Source organism: Amblyomma mixtum, chromosome 8 (assembly GCF_055824585.1).
Source record: "Amblyomma mixtum isolate Tamu chromosome 8, ASM5582458v1, whole genome shotgun sequence".
NCBI classification, from domain to species: Eukaryota; Metazoa; Arthropoda; class Arachnida; order Ixodida; family Ixodidae; genus Amblyomma; species Amblyomma mixtum.
Genome location: NC_143019.1, coordinates 98557211 through 98580555, shown reverse-complemented (window position 1 = coordinate 98580555; position 23345 = coordinate 98557211). Strand labels below are relative to the sequence as shown.

The 23345-nt window shown below is 49.6% G+C and overlaps 1 protein-coding gene across 1 annotated transcript in view; it reads left to right on the top strand.

The window, feature by feature from the left end:
- Positions 1-3293: 3293 nt before the first annotated feature.
- The window catches only part of LOC149333660 (uncharacterized), a 40006-nt gene continuing 19954 nt past the window's right edge, over positions 3294-23345 (top strand). The window contains exons 1-3 of the mRNA XM_089557776.1: positions 3294-3425; positions 10921-11072; positions 21537-21625. Coding sequence (XP_089413902.1) covers positions 3294-3425; positions 10921-11072; positions 21537-21625 — 373 coding nt within the window. The remainder of the gene's footprint in view (positions 3426-10920; positions 11073-21536; positions 21626-23345) is intronic.

The window sequence follows — 23345 nt, the reverse complement described above, 5'->3', positions numbered from 1 at the left end:
GAGGCATTTGGTTACGGACATTTAGATCAGCTGGTCGTTTCATTTGTGTTGCGTAGGCCTTCCTTGCGCTATTGTTAGCCATTCACTTATCTAGCTTGCGTTCACGTTTTAGCGAGCACAGACACGCGACTCATGCCTTCCAAGCTAGTGTGTAGCAAGCGACTAGACCTGAGAGACCACTGCCACTGATCGTGGTCATCGATGGTTTGTGCCATAGTGTGCTAGATGATACAGCCTGAGCGCTTAAAATTTTGTGCACGAACGGATTTGCAGGAGCATGGAGCCGAAACATCTGTAAAAGAAACTCCAAAGCATGAGGGCGTCCTTCACTACAGACAGTATTATCTAGTAGAACTCACGAGGGTAAGAAATAACCGAAAGGAAGCCAACATAAGGCAGTTTAATATGGAGAGAATCGAGGCTGTTTTAGAGAACGGAGACAACCTTAAAGCGCTGACCAGGAAACTAGGCATAGCTAAAAACCAGATGTACGCGCAAAACAGAAGTTAGCAGTATGGAAAAGATAGAGTAGCCGAAGAATTCTTCAGAAATCTATACATTAGCTGAAGTAATCGGAACGTTAATTAAACGCAGTAGAGCAAAAAAACGGGACATCCGGCCAGTAACGAAAGAGGAAGAAATGAAAGCCTTAGGACCAGTGGACGGATGAAAGAACTAGCCACTCTGTATACGCAATGCCTTATGAAGTGGAGGTTATCGGAAGCTGCAAAGCTCTGCTTTACTTTTGCTTTACTGCGGTTTAACTTCCCAAAGCAATTCACGCTAAGAGGGACGCCATGGTGACAGTCTCCGGAAATTTCTACAACGTGGGGTTCTTTAACGTTAACTGACATCGCACAGTGGAAGCTGGGAAGAACCCTAACATTATCCTAATTCATAAGAAAGAACAAGTCAATGAATTGAAAATTTAGAGATCGATCAGCTCACTATCCGTTGCCCACAAGGTATTAACTACCGTAGTCGCGAATAGAATCAGGATTACCTTAGAGTTTAATCAGCTATGATCAGGCAGGCGTTCGTAAAGGATACTCGACAATAGACCATACTTTCACCCCCAATCAGGTGAAAGAGATCATCTAGACTAATCTAGAAACACGTAGATGCAGCTGTTCATAGCTGTGAGCAATCGAGATTAGTCCGGTCGCTTCTCGCGTCACGAACAAAAATGATAACACCCCTTTTCTGCGGCATTCCGCGAAAGAACGGACGCTACAATGATACGTGGCATTACCCCCCGCCCAAAGAAGCATCGTATCGATGCTTTAAAATGAAAATAAACACGGAGAATACAAACTTGGAGTCCTTTAGCGTTCATAATAGGGCTTCAGGCGTACGCCATGTACGACTTCCGGGCATGTGCGGCGTCGCTGAGATGCTGTCGTGCCGTCGGCGATGACTTCATAGTCGAGGTCACCGATGCGACGGAGGACCCTGTACGGGCCAAAGTAGCGTCGCAGCAACTTTTCACTCAATCCACGGCGGCGAACTGGCGTCCATATCCAAACACGATCACCTGGCTTGTAATGCGTGTCTCGTCGGCGCAGATTGTAGCGTCGGGCGTCGGTGTGCTGCTGGTCTTGAATGCGAAGCCGCGCAAGACGCGGCGTGTCGGCAGAGGTGCGTCGGACAGCGGAGCACCGTACGTGCCAGCCCCACGTTGCGCGTGGGCGCGTGCGAGTGGTGTGCGCGAGGCAGGCACGAGGAGCGTAGAGCTACGTGTCAGCAAACCGAGGTGTTGAGGAAGACACCTCAGCACAAGTCTGGTCGTTCAAGCATGGAAGTGGCAGTGGTCGGACGTTTGGTTCGAGCTGCCGGTGACTTCCCTTGAATCATCGACGCAAGACCATTAAGCCTCATTCAAGCGTGGAGTTGGCAGCCATCAGACTTCGAGTCTGTGCTGCCGTGGACCTCCCTGAATCAACGACGCAGGCCTACTGCATCCATTTCGAGGTCGGAAGAGGCAGCAGCCAAGGTTTCCTGGGATAGGCTGCTCAAGCCTATGGTGTTTGCGGAACGCCGTCGACAGAACCTGGCTACAGTTTTCCTGCTGCAGCTGCTCAGTTCTTGGGGGCGACTGACAAGAGTTCGTCAGCGTCTCCCGTGTCGTCTCCGTTCCTCCTCTCCTGGCTCTCTACCACCGCATCCCTGGACGCAAGGCCGGCGACGCATTGCAACTCGCCAACCCGCGTCTGTCTCACCTGCAAGGCCTTCCGGCTCCAACTGGGACGCTTTGTATCCGGCGAACTCTCTCCTTTTTGTCTCTAGTGTTTTACGCGTGTCTGGTGTGTGTTTTCCTTGATGTTTTCGTATCTTTTAATTGCTCCTTTCCTTTAAAATATAAACACGGCTTCGTTTTGTTTTGTTTGATTTCTTTGTTCCTTTCTTCGAACCTGCACGCGAAAGCGTTCCCCTTCAGCAGTTGGGGACGCGTCCACCCGATTCGCGACAATTTGGCGTCCGTGCGACAGAACGAAGCCGTGTTTTTTTTCTTTCTCTCTTTTTTTTCTTTATTCTGTAAAAAGAAACGATGGCAACACTAAAGGAGTTGGTTGAATTAGACGAAAAGATGGGGTTGAGAGATGCCGAACTGCGTTCGTGCGTTTCCGCTGAGCAAGACAAGGAACGTGCTGCACGTGAAGCCGAACGCTCTGCACGTGCAGCAGAACGCGAGCACGAAAAGGCCCAAGCAGAAGCCCAACGCGAGCATGCAAAGTCGCTAACAGTGGCTGAAGAGCGTAGATTGCAGCTCCAATTAAGGCTCGCAGAAGCGGGGGGGGGGGGGTGGAGTCGAGAACCTGCACCGGGGCTCTCAGCAGCGGTTAGCCCACACAAGTTAACCCCGCCTTTCGACGATCCCAGGGATGACTTAGATGCTTACCTCAAACGTTTTGAGCGTATCGCAGAAGGGCACAGCTGGCCTAAGGAAAAATGGGCAACAGCACTAGGTATGTCTGACTGGGGAGGCTCTCCATGTGTTCGGTCGATTATCTCCCGCAGATTCAATGAATTATGATAAGGCAAAGCTAGCCCTGCTCCAACATTTTCGGTTCACAGCAGAGGGTTATCACGGAAGGTTTCGTGAAAGTAAGCCACTAAATAAAGAAACAGGGAAGCAATACGCAGCGCGCTTGCTCAGTCTTTTCGATGGATGAGTCGAGATGTCGGGAATGGCCACAACATACAACGATTTACGTCACTTGGTGGTGTCCGAACAGTTCATGAGGAACTGCCATACTCGTCTGGCGATTTTCCTCCGAAAAAGAGAATGCAAGATGCTGGAAAAAATGGCTGAGGCAGCAGACAACTTTCTCGAGGTCCAGCGGCAGAGAAACTTGTCTGTGTTCAAAGATCCGTTCGAGATGGGCATTCCGAAAGAGCAGGATGCTCCATCAAATAGACAGTCGGTAAGGTGCCTCCTTTGTGATCGTTTAGGACATAAGGCTACCGACTGTCGCTCAAAGCCAAGGCAGCTTTAATGCGTTTATTGCCGGAAAACAGGACATGAAGTAAGTTCTTGTTCAAGAAAGCAAGAAAATGAAAACCAGTCGACCTGTTGTATCCAGCCAGAGAATAATGCGTTTGAAGCGATGTCCACAACAGCAGATATGCTTGAACCAGCTCAGGAAAAGGTGGTCGTCGGACTTGTCCGGGAAAATCTTTCAGACGCACAGCACATGCCTGTCTTAGAGGGAGAGCTCCGTGGCCTACCCGTACGTGTTTCACGGGACACGGGGAGCAATACGCTGGTTGTGCGGAGGGCCCTAGTTACTGATTCAGATCTCACCGGCTCGAGATCTACGGTGTTCCTCATTGATGATAGTAGTTTGGAAGTTCCAGAGGCAGAAGTCTATATCGCTTCCCCTTATTTCACTGGGACGGCTCTGGTGAAGTGCATAGAGACCCCATTATACGATGTCATAATTGCAACAAACCAGAGGCCCGTGAGCCGTCAAATCCAGATATTAATTGGAAGAAACCAAGGCCCGTAGCTAAATTACGTCCTGGCATACTCAATGACGTAGGATGATGCCCAATGTACATACAGTGCTACTATCCGGTGTTTGTGATCTGTGCAAATGCATTGTAGTAGAGGTTGTGCTTTGTTTTCTTCTTCTTTCGTTCTCAGGTTATGAATTGTTCAGTGTGTACATATTCACTTGTATGCTATAGACGTGTTTAAAGTTTATCGCTGATGTTTTGTATAGCTTTCATTTTGCGTTTGCCAGATGTATAGTGTTTGACCCCATGTTCCCTGTGTGCGCGTTTCCATGTGCCTCCATGTGTGACTGTGTACAGTGCCTTCGTGGACTTCGGCGAAATCTAACTTCTCTGTTTACTACATGAACAGAAGTGTTGTGTGCACCGACGGCAGTTTTTTCTGTGAAAAAACTTTTCCGAAGGGCGGGCATATGTGATATGCACACCACACTGGTGAGGGATTTTCGGAACGCGGCGCGTCGGCAGTGGTGCGTCGGACAGCGGAGCGCCGTACGTGCCAGCCCCGCGTTGCGCGTGGGCGCGTGCGAGTGGCGTTCGCGAGGCGTGCGCGAGGCAGGCACGAGGAGCGTAGAGCTACGTGTCAGCAAACCGAGGTGTTGAGGAAGACACCTCAGCACAAGTCTGATCGTTCAAGCATGGAAGTGGCAGTGGTCGGACGTTGGGTTCGAGCTGCCGGTGACTTCCCTTGAATCATCGACGCAAGACCATTAAGCCTCATTCAAGCGTGGAGGTGGCAGCCGTCAGACTTCGGGTCGGTGCTGCCGTGGACCTCCCTGAATCAACGACGCGGGCCTACTGCATCCATTTCGAGGTCGGAAGAGGCAGCAGCCAAGGTTTCCTGCGATAGGCTGCACAAGCCTATGGTGTTTGCGGAACGCCGTCGACAGAACCTGGCTACAGTTTTCCTGCTGCAGCTGCTCAGTTCTTGGGGGCGACTGACAAGAGTTCGTCAGCGTCTCCCGTGTCATTTCCGTTCCTCCTCTCCTGGCTCTCTACCACCGCCTCCCTGGACCCTAGGCCAGCGACGCATCGCAACTCGCCAACCCGCGTCTGTGTCACCTGCAATTCCTTCCCGCTCCAACTGGGACCCTTTGTATGCGGTGAACTCTCTCCTTTTTGTCTCTGGTGTTTTACGGGTTTCTAGTGTGTGTTTTTCTTGTTGTTTTCATATCTTTTATTGGCTCCTTTCCTTTAAAATTTAAACACGGCTTCGGTTTGGTTTGTTTGATTTCTTTTCTCCTTTCTTCGAACCTGCACGCGAACGCGTTCCTCTTCAGGAGTTGGGGACGCGTCCACCCGATTCGCGACATTCACTAGGACGACTGGTGCTGCCCAGAGGTTTCTCGATGGCTGGATCACGTCGTCACGAAGCATTTCCTCTACTTGCTTGCGGATAGCTTGTTGTCTAGCGGCGATACGCGGGAGGGGCTCTGTTGCAGTGGTTGGGCGCGTTCGTCTGTGACAATGCGGTGCTTAGCAAGCCGGGTTCGTCGCACATTCCATGCTGATGAGAAGCAATCGCTGAACTTTTGAAGAAGACTGCGTATTTGGTCTTGTCTGCTCCGTGGTAATGATCGGTTGATATCAAACGTTGGTTGATTGCCTTGGTCAGATGGTTCTACGGATTGGTCGGGTAGGGCAAATATGTCTCTCATGTCTGCCAGCTCGTTGAGGAAAGCGATCGTCGTACCTTTGTTTAGATGCCGGTATTCTTCGGTGAAGTTGGTTAGCAACACCTGGGCTTGGCCATGTCGGATTTCTGTGACTCCCCTTGCGACGCCCAATCCTCGATCCAGGAGTAACGGGGTGTTCCCCTCGATGATGCCTTCGGCATTTTCGATGTATCCAGTACCTATGCAGGCGAGGACACTTGATCGGGGGGCACGCTCAATGCTTCGTCGAGGACAAATAAGGCAACGTGATGAGTCGCGCTCGTCGCAACAGGTATGGCTTTGTCCGCGGAAAGCTTGATCTAAGTTCAAAAGGTCAATGATCGTCCGATGTTCATTCAGGAAGTCCATTCCAAAAACCACGTCTCGCGTGCATTGCTGCAGGATCAGGAAGGTTGTAGCATAGGTTCTCTCATTTACAGTAACTCTCGCGGTGCAACGTCCTGACGGTGTAATCAGGTTGCCAACTGCGGAGCGGATCAGCGGACCATCCCAAGTTGTTGTTACCTTCCTGAGTCGGACAGCGAGTGGGCCGCTCATGACAGAATAGTCCTCCCGTGTCGACCAAGGCAGTAACCGCGTGACCGTCGACCGTAATTTCAAGGTCACCTGTTTGTGTTCTCGTATTGTACGTTGTCTTCGGTGTCCGATCTCGGCTTCTTCGAGAAGCGAGGCTGCATGGGCGTACTCTGACGTTACTCACTGGGCAGCGGTAAAAGCTTCAAGTCTGGCGGCGTCGTCGTCGTCGTCGGTGTTGTTGTCCTTCTTGAGGCATGGTCTTGCGTTTTCGTCGACGCAGGATTTTTGTTATTGCGCTTAGAAGCAACCTCACCTCCAGAGGCTGCTTTATTCAGTTTAACCTTCGCGGGCTGGGGGAGCGTCCACGCACGGCGTAACCTCGGCTAGGAGGTACAAAGCGCGGGCACGATGGGGACGGGGAACGTGATAGGCGGCTCGGCGATGAGCATTCTTCCAGACGCAAAAAAGTCTTTGATTTCTTCTGGCCGCTGGCAGGGTCGGGGTCGTGGGGCGTCGTAAGAGAACCCTCGGATGCCCATTCTCTTGTATGGGCAGTACCGGAGAATGTGACCGACTTCGCCGCAGTGGAAGCATAGTAAGCGGCGCTGGTCGGGTGTTCTCCACTCGTCGCATTTCCTCGGCCGTGTGCGGCTTTCGTAGGACGGGCGGGTTGGGGCGAGAGGGCGGCGGTCCAGCGCAGCTGGCTGAGGTTGATAGGGGCTTGGGTCCCGTCGTCGAGGTGCAGGATGGCGCACTGCTGTGGCGTATTGAAATAAACCTGCGCTTAAAAGACACGGACAGAAAGAAAGAGACACACACACTCGCCCAAGAAACCACTCTGCTGTGGCGTAAGTCATGGCTGGAGAATCCAGAGGCTGCGGGGCGGTCGATGTCACACCCAAGGCCTGTTGCACCTCGTCCCGGATGACATCGGTGAGCGAAGTGAGCTGCGGTTGCGTTGCTGTTGGAAGCAATCGTCGGAGCTGTTCTCGCACAATTTCACGTATAACCTCCCGCAGGTTATCGTTGTTAGCGGTGTCCATGCAGCTTAATGACAAAAAGCGCTGCTGGCGGTCATACTGGCGGGCTCTGGCATCAAGAGTTTTTTCCATGGTGGATGCCTCATCGACGAATTCCGCGACGGTTTTGGGTGGGTTTCGTACGAGGCCCGCAGAGTTGCTCGTTAACTCCTCGCATAAGCAGCTTGACCTTTTCATCTTCCTTCATGCTCGAGTCGGCACGCCGGACGAAACGCTTCGTCTCTTGGGTGTACACTGCAATGGTCTCGTTTGGGTGTTGTATGCGAGACTGTAGCAGCTGCTGGGCACTCTCCTTTCTCACGACGTGTGTGAAGGTCTTGAGAAGCTGCTCCTTGAAGGTTTCCCAGTCCGTAAGGCTAGCTTCCTCATTCTCAAACCAGATTCTTGATGGCCCCTCCAAGGCGAAGAAGACGTACCTGTTTTTCATGGCATCGTCCTAGTTGTTAAAGAAAGCCACACGGTCGAACTGTTCCAGCCATTCTTCGAGGTCAGCCCCAGGCGAAGCACCCGGGACTGCTGAAGAATAATTAGAGTCGTCGTCTGGGGCAAGCTCATGGTGGGTTTTCGCTTCCGGGTAGAGTCCGGCAGAATCCCAAACTCAGGTGCGTCCCCTTGCAGACGTCGGTTTGCGCGGTGGACTGGACCCAGGTCCTGCGGTGAATGACTCAGAAGGCTGGCGTCACGACTTGTAGGGAGTGTCCTGAAATTAGGAGGTTACGCAGCACCTCCACCAGATGTCACGTTGTAGTGCCGGCAGTCCAGCGGTCAGGAAGACAACAACAACACTTGCAAACGAAGATCTTTATTTGGGCTGACTTGCGCCTGCAAAAGAACTGAATCACTCGGCGGCGGCGTAAGCAACAAACGTGCTCGTCAGTCGTCGAACTACGAACGCCCGCCGCTCAGGGCATCGCTCAATTTAAAGCCGGCAAGGAAACTTCGAGACAACAGGTCAAAATCATCTACAGTAATCTGGAAAACCGTAGATACAGCCCTTCATGGCTGTGATCAATCGAGATCCGTCCGGCGCTTCTCGCGTCACGGACCAAAATGATAACACCCCTTTCCTGCGGTCTTGAGAGCGAACGAACAGTGATACGTGGCAATATATTGACTGACATGTGCAGTAAAGAGAAAAATTGAAATTTTCAATTTGCTTTCAGCAACACCTTGTAGACTTTCGCAACTCCGCTAAGTACGGCTTTTCGCTGCCATACATGCGGAAACCAGTACAAAGTTGCATAGAAAGATCGGCAGAAAGGTAGCCCTTAATTGCCTTCCAGCAATAATACAACTGTTAGAACGTGCACGGCATAAACCGTACGTGAATACATAATATTTAGCGCATTGGTGTGGCATTTATGCTTAGCTGTGTAGCTATCAGTCCAAGCAGTATTTGTGTTTATCACCTGTTCTTACAATAAAGTTTACATTAAAAAAAAAAACTCCCAAGGGCGCTCTAGTGCTCCGGTCCCAAGAAAAACACGTGACCACTACTGTTCTATCCACCTCAAATTAACATAATTAGACGTTCATACCCCGGCCCAGCCGTAAGTCTGAAGCGCATCCGGATAAATTGACCGTAGCGGTGGTCAAAGCTGTCACGCAAAAGAAACCGCTGAAAATTCCTGGCTGTGGACAAGTCGCCATTGGACATAGAACCTAGCAACATTTTCAATTAGAACGTAATTCACTGTCGCTAACCAAGTGCTGGTGAGAAGGAAGCAGCAGGGAATCATTGGGATATGATAGAGCTAAGTGAGGTTAACAGAGCGTTAGGAGGAGACAAAGTTTCGTTTATTGGGGTTAAACGTCCCGAAGCAACTCAGGCTATGAGGGACGCCGTAGTGAAGGGCTCCGGAAATTTCAACCACCTGGAGTTCTTAAACATGCACTCATATCGCACAGCACACAGGCCTCTAGAATTTTGCCTCCATCAAAATTCGGCCGCCACGGCCGGGATCGAACCCACGTCTTTCGGGTCAGCAGCCGAGCGCCGTAATCACTGAGCCACTGCAGCGGGGTGAGGCATAAAGTGTATAGCGTAAAAAAGTAACATGCAGGATTAATTTTATCGTGCTTTTCAGGACATCCGACAGCAAGGTGTTCGATTTTTGATCCATAAGGACATAGCTGGCAAAAAAGAGAATTTTTCCACCTTAGCGAAATGTGCGCATCCGTAAGATACAGAATAGGCAATCAGCATAACAAAATGCACTACACCTTAATCGTGCGCAGCTTCAAGGGCAATGCAGGCAAGATGCCGGGAGGCTAACAGGAAATGGGTCTCTGCGACATTGGTTCTGCGAATAACCGGAAGGATTTATTAGTAGTCGCGGCCGAATGAAATAGTTTACCGAGTATGCATACTTTCTCCCCCAAACAGAAGAATAGGTGGTAGACTTTCAATGGCCTGAAAGGCGAGACTGAAAATGAAATATACTTAATATGGCTGCGCATCTTACACTCCGGCAGAATATTGAGGTGCTATATAAAGTGGCATGCAGTGGCCATAGCCCTTTTGGTCGTATTGTACAAAATTGAAAAGATTTAAAACTCGCAATTTTTTCACAAACTGGGCTAGGAATTTTTTATTATTTGTTGGGGTAAATTTACCGTCCTTCACTTTCAGGTAAGGCATTTTGTATGTCGAGTAGGGCACGTAGCAACCAATATATCAAGAAATACTTAGCCTGTCAGTACGGCTCCCACCGTTTTCTTGCTGATTAGCCCTGACTTCATAAGTTTAATTTGGTATTCACGTAATATCATGGCCACAATTTTGTGGCGCAGCGTGCAGCTGCAGCAGTGCAAGCCGAAACAGGTGGCGTTAAGCCGATTAGGTATGCTGGCAGCCTCCCTTCGTCATAGATGCACCGCATAATGGCTGCCTCTCGGATTTCGCCGCACACCCCATGTAACAGCTTTGTCTTCTACAGTACTCACCTATGGAACGGGCACGCAGTGGTTATCGAAACGGATTGAAATTCAATTTTGCAAAGCGAATGAGCTAAGTACAGGAAAACGATAGCTTTGACATTAAGAGACAGGATGGGGGCTAAGTGGTTAAGGTAACAAACGCAGTTAATTACACACCAGCCTAAGTCAACATGAAGAAATTCGCACGGGCAGGGCATTGGAGATGAAGAAACGATAACCGATGGTCGGCAAAGCCTACTGCCTGGTTTCTAAGACAAGGAAAGCGTAGCAGAGGGTGGTTAAAATCCAAGTGGGTGGAAGAGCTTAGAAATTTGCTGCGATAAGGCGGTCGCAGCTAACACAAGGAGGATTAATTAGATATGCCTTACGCCTGAATTGGGTGTAGTCGGGTTGATTATGGTGAGTCAGCAAAAACACAGCCTCTGAGAAGCAAACAAACATAAAAGAATAGGTTCATAAAGTAATAGCAGTTTCTGGACCTTCTTAGAGTGCCAGTGCTGTCACGCACAAATTTTGTTTAGGAGAGAAATCTTTTGGCGTCACTGAGTTTCAATCGCAACGAAGCTAGCGCCTAAGGGAGCATCGGATTGCCGATGGCGCTAAAGAAGTTATGGGGCGCATAAATCGTTGGCAGTACCGATGCGATCGTGCATAATAAGTCAAGGGTGCCGATTCGCCGATCTCCACAAGGTGACTATGAAATTAACAATAGATACCAAACTTGATTTCAGGCGTTTAATATCTCAAAAGGGTTTTGGCTGCATTCGCAAAATTTTGAAAGAAAGATGACAGGCGGAAGAAATTGTACTTACTTCGATATTCAAGGCATTGATGAAAATGGCATGAACTATACAAGCCACTACTTGTTCCCGAATGCCACCAGGTATGTCCTGAAATCAGTGAACGGATATCAGTATCCTTTTTTAATTCTCCATTTTAATGCTTAGCTCCATTCAGTACTGCACCAAGCCTTGCAAAGCTGGAGGATACGGAAATAAGAGAACAGCACCTGGATCTCCTTGATGTGCACTTTACTGCGAGGATGCATATGCCACCGACACTTCGGATAAGGATAGCGATACAGTGCCTCAAAATTTTGAACAAATTTCTGGAAGTTTTCTTTTCACGCAGATTCAGTGCCAGGTTCCGAGGGGACAGAAATGGTGCAAAAGAATGGTAACCAATGATTAGCTCAAAGATTCTTTTTTAAAACGAAACTATTGTAATACAGGGAAGAATTTTCGCTGCGCAATGTGTTGGTGAGAGGTCAAATGGAATGCGTCGGCTACCGGAAATGCTGAGTTTTCCGCACGGTGGCGTTACCGCGTGTTCAAACAGCAGTCATTTGCTCGTGCCTTTACCGCTTTGTAGCCCTTGCCCTCAAAACATAGCGCAACTCAGTATTTCGTGTTCATGGCGCAGAAGAAAGATTGTGTGAGCCGTATGCGTACGAATTTCAACAAGAACGTGAGCGCAACGAAACACTATGTGATTATCAAGGGTATTTAGTTTAGCAAAAGCTGCCGCGGCGCGAGGATCATTAGTTGTAAGCTCGTGATTACGACAGTGCGAAATAAATGCCTCTGGTTAAGGAAGTGCGCATACTAGGCCCCAGATTAAGAAACCGCAAGAGACAGGCGAACGGGGACACTGCAATTTAGGTGTTTGACCAATATTTATCGTCAATTTGGTCGCCTATCACGTTCTGGTCGAATTTCTGGCCTGCGAACTACTATTACACTATTGCCAGTTTCACTGACAGCTGCCCTTTTCCAGTCACTAAAATTATGATGACGCGTCGTCAGTTCACCGGGTAGTGCTCAAATATGGCGAGATTTGATGACCGCCTAGTTAAAGGGCACAACTAATGGCTTGTGCTAAAGGAAGGAAAACGAAGCGCGACACAGACATATTGCCACCCATAACCACGCAGCAAAAAGGTCCGGTCTTGAGCACCTAGCGCAAGAGATATCGGCAAATGAAAAGAACCACCTTCGCTTTCGTCCTTGACTACAACATCGCAACGAGAGAATAATAAATAGCTCCTTAAAGGCTACTGAAAGGCTCCGCCCACAAATACGTTAGCCAGCTAAGTTGTTTATTTTGGCCGCTCGCAACACTACCATGGCATGATGCGCCGCCTTTTCCAGCTGGCCGTCCCACCCGCATCCTTTAACTCTTCCATCTATTAAATGGTACCTGATCTATCTGCCAATTGGCGATAAGCAAACAAATGGCAGCCCCTTAAGACTCGCGTCACACGTAGTAGTACTTGCGCGAGACCGGCATCTAACGTAAGCGGGAGGCGTGGGAATAGCAATAAAATATGCATATATTTGTATATTTTGGGCTCACTTTTTGAAACATCTACTCGTCATAAACGACGCCAATTGGGCATTATATATATATATTGTAAAGAGGAAGACGCTTAGCAGACGGAGCAACAGAACCGATTCGCGGCGCGAGGCGAGAAGACGACGATCGGCAGCTGAAGCAGCATAACCGACGCGCGGCAAAAGCATCAACTGTTCCGGGACCAGACCTGCCCTTGCCCGCTCTAACCGGCCTTAACAACCACTCATCTCTTGCCAATAAAGGCCGCTACATCTTGGTGGAGGCTGCGGGATTCCGTCCTGGAGCTACGTAACCGTACCATCACTACCCCCATGCCTGCCAACGCCAACCAGCCAGCCTGCTCCTCGCCGACACCCGTTGCTTACCATGGTGCGCTCCGCCAGCGCGACCCTGCCGTCTTCAGCGGCACGGACGATCACGACGTGGAGGATTGGTTGTCCTCTTACGACAGGGTGAGCGCTCATAACCGTTGGGACGACACTATGAAACTCACCAACGTCATCTTCTACCTAACCGGCGTCGCCCACCTTTGGTTCCAAAACCACGAATCGGACTTCACCACCTGGACCGAATTTAAAACCAGCTTCACCGACATCTTCGGCCGTCCGGCAGTACGCAAACTTCGCGCCGAGCAGCGTCTTCGCGTTCGCGCACAGCAAAGTGGTGAATCATACACCAGCTACATAGAAGATGTCGTCAATCTCTGCAAGCGCGTCAATGCGTCCATGGCGGAGGCCGAAAAAGTTAAACACGTCCTGAAAGGAATCGAAGACGACGCTTTCAATATGCTTGTGGGCAAAAACGTCACATCTGTCACCGATATATTCGATCACTGCCAAAGCTACGACGAGCTCCGCCGACAGCGCGGTTTCACTCGTCAGCCCTCTGCACAGACCGACACAGTAACTAGCCTGAGCATGACGACAGAGGACAGCTCGCTACTGCTCCAGATCAAGCAGTTTGTCCGTGAGGAGGTTGCGCGGCAGCTTTCGCTTCTTCCTACCGTTCCGAGTTCATCTAACCTAACTCCGGCACTCCAGCACGTGATCCGGGAGCAAGTGTCCGAGGCCCTGCCACCGGTTTCCTCCCAGCCTCCCGTCGCTGCGCCACTAACCTACGCCGAAGCAGTCAGGCGTCCCCGCCCAGACACATTCGTGTCGTACCAACATCCACCGCAGTCGACCCCATTTCGTCCTGTCCGGCCACCACCGCAACGTTTCCGCCCATGGCGCACACCAGACAACCGACCCATTTGTTATGCCTGCGGCATTCCTGGCCACGTGATGCGTCACTGCCGCCGCCAAGTTTCGTCCCCTGCTGCAGATACCGACCCTCGAGGTTACGCCTACGCCTCTCCCCAGCCTTTTCACCGCACTTCGCCTTCTGAGCCCACTGGTTCCTCCGATTACAGTCCCTCTATTCGCCGCCGTTCTCCATCTCCGCGTCGCCGCTCGGTTTCCCCGATGCGCCGTCGTCCCTCTTCCCCTTCGGAAAACTAGTGCCCGCAGTTCCGGAGGCAAGAACTGCGTGCTCGTCGCCAAGCTCAAGACCTCGACTTTCTCCGGCCAATCTGATCACCGTTTCTGTGAAGGGCACCGATGCTTTCGCGCTTGTTGACACCGGTGCTGCTGTATCTGTACTCAGTGCAAAATTGTGCCGCCAGTTACGAAAAGTGATGACTCCGCTCTCTGGTTTTATGCTTCGCGCCGCTAATTCGCAAATTATCGCGCCTTTGGGGGCCTGTACAGCTCGAGTTACTATTCAGGACGTTCTGTACGTTGTTGAATTCATCGTCTTCGCATCGCCGTCTCACGACGTCATCTTAGGCTGGGACTTTCTCTCGCGACATGAAGCTGTCATCGACTGCACTCGTTCCGAAGTCGCCCTTCTTCCATTCGGCGACGCATCGGTGAGCGCTTCCACTAACCCGTGCTCCAAGTTGACTGTGGCTGATGACGTCGTGATCCCGCCGTGCTCTGCTGTACTCGTCTCTGTTCATTGCGACTCTGCATCCAACGGCCCTGTCATCTTCATCCCGTCCGACTCCTTCGCTTCTCGTCACTGTCTACCCCTGCCATTCGCCGTCCTTACCGTATCAGCCGGCTGCAGCGCCTTGCCCCTGTCAAATCCATTCCTGTGCCCCTCTAATCTTCTTCGCGGTGAATGCCTGGGACGTGTCCAGCCTTTCGCCTCCATCGTCGCCTGGGACCCTTATGAGGATGACCCCTGCCGCATGCAAGTGTCTTCACTTACTTCTTCCCCATCGTCTCCTGATCCCGCTCCCGAAGCCGTATTTGAGCGCCCAATCGACGCGAATCTTTCGCCATCGCAGAAGACCCAGCTTGAGGCCCCGCTAAATAAGTTTCGGTCATCGTTTGACTTCTCCAACCACCGTTTGGGCCGCACCTCAGCTGTTACCCATAAGATCGACACTGGCGCCCATACGCCGTTGCGACAACGCCCATATCGCGTCTCGGCCACCGAACGCCAAGTTATCGACGCCCAGGTAAATGACATGCTACAGAGGGGCGTCATACAACCATCGCACAGTCCTTGGGCTTCCCCCGTCGTCCTTGTCACCAAAAAAGATGGCTCTATCCGCTTTTGCGTAGACTACCGGCGCCTGAACAAAATTACCCGCAAAGACGTCTACCCGCTGCCCCGCATTGATGACGCACTTGACTGCTTGCAGGGAGCTGAATTCTTTTCTTCTTTAGATCTACGTTCGGGTTATTGGCAAGTCCCGATGGCCGACGCTGACCGCTCCAAGACAGCCTTTGTGACGCCTGACGGGCTCTATGAATTCAACGTCATGCCCTTCGGGCTATGCAATGCCCCTGCCACTTTTGAGCGGATGATGGACACGATACTGCGCGGCCTGAAATGGAAAACATGCTTATGTTACTTGGACGATATCGTTGTTTTCTCCCCAGATTTCCAGACGCACCTCCTTCGCCTGGAGCAAGTTTTGGGATGCCTCGCGGCAGCCGGGCTTCAACTCAATTTAAAGAAATGTCGCTTCGCTGCTCGTCAGTTGACGATTTTGGGCCACGTCGTGTCGAAACAAGGTGTCCTTCCTGACCCAGCAAAGCTTCGTGCTGTCTCTGAGTTTCCGAAGCCCTCTACGATGAAGGAACTTCGCAGTTTCATCGGCTTATGTTCTTACTTCCGGCGCTTTATCCGAAATTTCGCTTGTATCATCGCACCTCTGACTGCACTTCTTTTGGCAGTAGCGACCTATCAAGCTGGAGTCCTGCCTGTGAAGACGCGTTCATCACGTTGCGCCGTCTACTTACCTCTCCGCCCATACTGCGCCACTTTGACCCTGCTTCTCCAACTGAAATCCACACAGATGCCAGTGGCGTTGGTATCGGTGCTGTTCTTGCTCAACGCAAACCGGGGTATGCGGAGTATGTTGTTGCATACGCGAGCCGCATCCTGACGAAGCCAGAGCAAAACTACTCAGTAACTGAAAAAGAGTGCTTGGCGATCGTTTGGGCGATCGGGAAATTTCGGCCTTACGTGTACGGCCGGCCTTTCGCGGTCGTCACGGACCACCATTCCCTATGTTGGCTGTCCTCCCTAAAAGACCCAAATGGCCGCCTCGCCCGATGGGCCTTACGCCTTCAAGAGTACGATATTCGTGTGATCTATCGCTCTGGAAGGAAGCATAACGACGCCGACGCTCTCTCTCGTTCACCTCTAGCCAATGAACGTGCCTCTCCTCCCGCCATCGACTGCGCCTCCTTGTCATTGGACGATATGCCCAACGAGCAGTCCAAGGACCCTTGGATCACTTCTCTTGTACGTTATCTTTCCGACCGTTCTGTCGTGCCGGTACCGCGCGCAATCCGCCGTCAGGCTGCCCACTTCACTGTTTATGATGGGATTTTGTACCGCCGAAACTACCTCTCTGACGGGCGCAAATGGCTCCTAGTGATCCCTGGACATTTACGCTCAGAAATCTGCGCAGCCTTTCATAGCGACCCGCAAGCTGGTCACGGCGGTGCTTTTAAGACCTACAACCGGCTTCGCCTCCGCTATTACTGGCGCGGCATGTATAACTACGTCCGAAAATTCGTCCGTTCCTGCCCCGATTGCCAGCGCCGCAAGCTCGCTCATCACCATTCGACCGGCCCTAGGCAGCCTTTGTCTTGCCCATCCTGGCCATTTGACCGAGTTGGCATTGACCTGTATGGACCACTTCCCTACACTGCTGCAGGAAACCGCTGGGTCATCGTCGCTGTAGACCACCTGACACGGTACGCCGAAACAGCCGCCCTCCCAGCTGCTACGGCGCGGGATGTTGCAGCCTTCCTCTTGCACCATTTCATACTTCGGCACGGAGCCCCGCGTGAACTGTTGAGCGACTGTGGGCGGGTGTTTCTGTCAGACGTAGTTTCATCTCTTCTGCAGCAATGCAACATTACTCGCCGCAACACTACTGCCTATCATCCCCAGACGAACGGCTTGACAGAACGTTTCAATCGAACATTAGGTGACATGTTGTCAATGTACGTCGCGGCAGACCATTCTAACTGGGACGTCGTCCTCCCCTTCGTCACATATGCCTACAACACCGCTACGCAGAGCACTACTGGTTTCTCACCATTCTTCCTTCTATACGGCCGTGAACCATCCTCGCCGCTCGACACTATTCTTCCGTACCATCCTGATTCGTCGGAATCCACAACCGTATCTGAAGCCTCCAGACACGCTGAAGAGTGCCGCCAGCTCGCCCGGTCATTCACGTCTGACGACCAAGGGCGCCAGAAATACCGTTTCGACCACTCCCATGACACAGACACTTTTCAGCCGGAGTCCCTTGTTTGGCTCCGTGTGCCTTCTGCTGCCCCAGGTCTCTCTACCAAGTTGCTGCCAAAATACCACGGACCCTACAGTGTCCTTGAGCGCACTTCTCCCGTCACTTACATCGTTGAGCCCGTGGCGCCATCACCCGATCTCCGACGACGTGGGCGCGAGACCGTTCACGTTTCGCGTTTGAAGCCGTATTACGACCCCTGCGTCCTGTTGACTCCCTAAATCGCCAGGATGGCTCTTTTTTCCCCGGGGGCCAATGTAAAGAGGAAGACGCTTAGCAGACGGAGCAACAGAACCGATTCGCGGCGCGAGGCGAGAAGACGACGATCGGCAGCTGAAGCAGCAGAACCGACGCGCGGCAAAAGCATCAACTGTTCCGGGACCAGACCTGCCCTTGCCCGCTCTAACCGGCCTTAACAACCACTCATCTTTTGCCAATAAAGGCCGCTACAATATATATATATATATATATATATATATATATATATATATATATATATATATATATATATATATATATATATATATATATTGTAGTGAATTACAATTAACGCGCCTGAACTATTATGAATGCGCCTCAGGTTGCCTCGATGGCAGACGAAGAAGTTGACGACGAAGTGTGCCGGCGCGCGCGGCTCCAGCTCTCTGGCTGTGTAGACTGACTGTGATTTTGCTGCCGTCCGCTCAGCTGTTTGGTGAACTGTATAGCTGAGGTCACTAGTACGCGAACCCCCTTTCAATATATATATATATATATATATATATAGATTAGAGAAAATCTGAATGCAACTTCCAACACAGTCTTCGTGATTTTTTTTTATGTCGCTGCGTAAGCAGGAGACGATAGTTCCTTAGGGCGCCTCGTGGTTTAGCCCCTGGCTCCAGAAATCTTCCGTATGCGCGGTCAGCTAGGTGTAAGGATGGAAATTAGAAGCGGCATCCACGTTCTAGCATGAACGTCACTAATTATATTTAAATGCCAGTGGAAACAGCAATAAGCCTTAATGGAAGGTTTTAGCAGTAAAAAAGGCTCAAAAAATTTCCGCTGTTATATATTATATTCGTCACGAAGCCGACCAAGGACAGGGCGAGGAATGCTCTTTCTATATTTACTTTATTACCTAGTGAAGCCTACATAAATGCATGTGCTGGTGGAAAAAAACATGGCCTGCTGTTTCGTGCTGGCAACCTTTTCTGGTGCACAAAGGTCGAAACTGTTCTCAGTCAATCCGTACCTTTTTTCAGCTTTGAAAGGTACATTTGCTGCCATGCGATACGCGGATATTCAAAAAGAATAGAGAGGCCATGAGCAAAAGAAATAGGGGCTGCAACGTGGAGGCGCTCACCGATATTGCGGATAAATATAATAAACCTTAACTTCCATCAACCACACTGAAAACCTTCTTCATATTTAAAAAACGATAAATTGACCCAATGTTCAAAAGAAATATAGCTGTTCAGCTAAGATGCAAAATTATTTGTGATGGAGCCCTCCGCATATTCCAGCCGCATATCTCATGAACGCGTATCATACGTAAGAATTCTGGACCAAAGTATTCTTGAACCGTGAGAATTTATGAACGCCGTTTTTCATGTATTTTAAGATTTCGCTACAAAAATCAATATATTCGTAGATCTTATGTTCCAGTCTTAACTACTCGGTGCCAACAATGAAAATACTTTGGAAGAAACATTTTGCTACGCACCAGAGCAGTGGACTTTTACCTTCAATATACCCATAACAGCAGCTTAGAACTTTGCAATATTGAAAATTTTTATCCACGAACGTTTTACATGACATAAATAGGACCGCATTTCTCTGACGGAAGTGAACAATATAAGACAGTACTCTGCGATTGCCGGCTGTGAAGACCTGCCATGCACTGCACCGATTCATAAGAGCGTTAGCCCTTGACAGATTATGACATTGCCGCACGCTAATTGGTCATTTTATTTGTTGCACCCTTTTCTCTTTCACTTTTATGTCTCTTCATCGCTTCACTCAATGCACGTCACCAGAACAGTCATTCCTCCCTCGTGACTACTCTGCCCTCCTTCGCTTTCTCCGCCCTCCTTCATGCCAAACGCTCCCTGTCCTGGGACCATGCTGCAAGTCGTGTTTCAAGCGCCTGCCGTTGCTCTACCTTTTGCAAACATTTATTTATATTGTTTATATAGAACATACTGCAGTAACGGAAGTCAAAGAATGCGGGAAGATACCGATACAGACATATTATCTGTGCTTTGGGAAACATACTTGAAATGTGCGCTTCGAAATGTAAAGGGTGGGTTTCCGGTCTTATAATTGATTCCGTTCGCCAAGACAAGTAAGAGAGCTGCATATGTGATAGCTCTGCCATCGGATGCACTTGGATGACCTTTGATGCACTTGGATGAGAAAACATTCAGATGAGCTGAATCATTCCCTTCATATAAGTCGCGCTGCTTTTGAATAGCAAAAGATCCGAACATCTGCTACCTGAGAACGCTTACTTCTCTAGGAGTCTTACGTAAAAATTGCTCTCGATTTTCTTTTTGTACATAGCAGGTTTAAGTAAACAGACCTAAATTGAAAGCCAGAACGCAATCAATGAGGGCTCATATGAAGCGTAAGTCGCACACTGGTATAGCCCAGTACTGAGAATAGCTCGCTCTTCTCCCGTCTTTGTTCTTCTAGCCAGGTACTATTCCCAAGTCATCATAATATTTCTTGGTGTTACTGCGGCTTGGGGATCCATCGCTGACAACCTGTTGGCACCATCCTTAGCTTCTACTGTAAATATCAGTGATTTCGTGCAGGCAAGTTGAGTCGCTTCTGCTTTCGAACATAAGCTGCGCCCACAGCGTCCTTCACTGTTCCAACCTTTGACGAGCCATTGCAATCAACCACTCTCCATCGGCCTTAGCTACTTGTATTGGTACCTCTGCCAACTTCACAAAGTGAAGTGCATTGTACTCAGATTTGGCAACGGTGACACAGTCAAGACCATCGATCACTATTCCAGTCATGTTCGGCTGCACATACATGCCGGCATCATACCTGGCTTGCAGCCATTCGGAGCGCAGAATTGGAGGATAAAAGATAAGAACAGCGTCGATTGCCTTCAAGTAACCCGACAAATCACCTGACCAGACACAAACTAATAAGCCGATGCAGCGATGGCCAGCTCGTCGAATGGGAGAAAGAAGCTACTTTCTTAGCGCTGGCACACGTTCGAAGTTCGAATGCCGCTTATTTCTGAGATAATTTTCTCCTCGCTATCAATCATCTAGAAATATAAGGCAGTTTTAGATTAATGTTGACTGCAATTATCGCACGTTTTCGGAGGATGTTGGTCCGAATTTTCAGACACAGAACTGGAAGATTGCCTTAAAACTTGTTTTCACAAGGGCAGGTTTGAGCTGAGCGCTTTAGAAGGCATCCCTTAGGGCCAGTTCACACATGCCCAGAAATCCGGCGAGCGAAGCAGATGGGGCTGTTTTTGACGCCGACCAAGGCGAAAAGCAGCGTGGCGAGGCCGATCTGAGAGGACTGAGTGCCGCCGGAAAACTTCTGCGGCGACAAACAAGGCGGCGACATTCGAAGCAGGACCCGTCATGGGGTCCCCTCACGGTTGCTGCCTTTTCCAGTGCGTTCACTGGCCATAATTGCGGCACCGGTCTTTCGCTTCGTCTCACATCACCTATAAGAAGACGTATAAGTGATAAATCGGCTTTAGTTTTTATTTATATTGAAAGCCATGGCAGTCTTCATTGACCAAATTTTATATGCGGTCCCCTCAGTTCGAGTACCGCAGCGTCAACGCTCAAAAAACGCGTCACCGAAAAGCGTAATATTGCGCTAATATTTTGTAATATCTAATGCCCCATATATGCCTCACAGATCCTATAGACCCCACAACGCCGCACGAGCTCTTAGAGCTGAGAATCAAAAGTAGTTGCTTCGCTGACGAGCAGATCTGTCAGTTATGGCTTGACTATACTAAAAAACTGTACAACATATACAGTGTTTTCAGTGCATGGTTCCATGCGCCATTTATAAAAAAGAACTTCTCACTGTTTGTGATTCATTTTACTGCATGAGAAGAATAGATAAACTCAGTACAGAACGTGCACTTTACCAACAACGCTCATTTTCTTCATGTTGTTCCCGGTTTCCTGCTCTTAAAAGCGGTGAAATGCCCTATTACGGCGAATTCCGTACAACGCCTCCAAACGGACGCAACATAAGCAATGGGTTTAACGCGAGCCAAACATCAGGTAAGATTGTATTTACAATTTATTGGTTTGTGTTGTGCCAGCTAAGCAGCTTATGTGCCGAACATTCGGTCTCAGTCTTTCCCGTGCAATATTTGTAGTCAGTTTCAGCAGCAGGTAAGTTTTACAACCTCCCGGCGGCTTCGAAGCGCTACTGGTACTTCTTGCTGATTGAGTTCCGACGTTTTCTGAGATAATTTCTACTCGAGGCTTGCGTTAGTTAATGTTTTGCCGCGCTGCTAAGCATATTGAATAATCAAAGATATGAATAACAAAGGGTTTAGTGAGAAATCAGTACAAGATTGCGACTGTCTCAGGCAAACAAGAAAGAAAACTCGGAAGCTCGGCTACTTCACACCTAAGAGTGACCTACGCTTTTATGCGGCAAGTAGGCACCTCAAAAGAAAATGATTAGATACCACGTACTTTTCGAAATTGCTATTCGGCATGCTAACCAGCGGCATGGCTATAATTAAAAAAATCTTCAGTGTTTCTAATGCGACTGTTGATTTCAATGATTTTGAATATCAAAACTTTATTTGTATCATATATCACCTCTCAAAAGTTACCTTGTCGCAACGCTTTCTTGAAACTATTTTTTCATTGATGTGTTTACCTAAAAGCATACGTTTTGCGTTAGAAGCCACATTTGCATTTACTCGCTGCTAGACTAAAGTTGAGTATTCGACAATCGAAGTGACAGTGCTAGACATTTGCGGCCACAAAAAACTGTAACAATCAAGCATTGCACTCAACTGATGAAGACGATGTTTAAGATTTGCGGAAAGTTCGCGGAAAGCGCGCATTATTAAGGCGATAAAGTTTGGAGCTCGTGTTGACGACAATCTGGCGTCGACAGCGTCGTTGATCGTGAGGGAAAAAAATTGGCAGAGGCTTAGCTTGGTTAAGCCCGGTAAGTTGCGATAGCAATAGCCCTGGCTGCGCCTGGTTTGGCTCGTGGTGTGTCTTGGTAGTGCTCTTAGTAAAGCTTATGTTTATCAAAGTTTTTCCCATTTGTTTTACATGGCATTATACTCACCACACGAGGGCCCCCACGTGCTGGGAGATTTATGCGTGCCTCGGTCGCCAAAACGAGCGGCTGACGCTAACGGACGATTGTCTAGAAGCTCCGAGCTAAGCGGCCAAAGCCGGCGGCCGAGGTTGCGGATAACCGCTGGATGGATGAAACGGGGTGGTGGCAATTGCCACCATGCTCAGCTTTTCCTTTGTTTTTTTTTTTCTTTTGATGTATTTTTGTTCATTTTTAGGATTTTATTTTCTTTTATATCTCTTTATTTGTGTTTTTGTTTTATTTTTTTATCATTTTATTTTTTTTTATTCGCGGAAGCTGCGCGGCGCGGCGTGGTTACGCCGGCACGACCGCGACGAGATGAGTTGAGGCTCTGTCTCTCTCTGTCTGTCGTTTCCTCACAGCGGAGGTCATGCTAAAGGCCAAACGTGGTTACACCGCCGGGACGACGCTGAAGGGCTCAAACTGCGAGCAGTATTGCTTTCGCAATAAAATCCCCGTAAATTCCCCAGAGACGCAAGCTAGGATATAGGTGGACCAGCTAGGTCAAGCGACCATGTGGCATCACTACAGTGTGCTCACGGAGGAGGAGGAGGAGGTAGATGAGGAAAGGCAGGGAGGTTAACTAGTGTGCCCACGGAATTGTGAGAAAACTGCTCGACATAGCAGGCGGCAGTTAAATTAATGATTGGT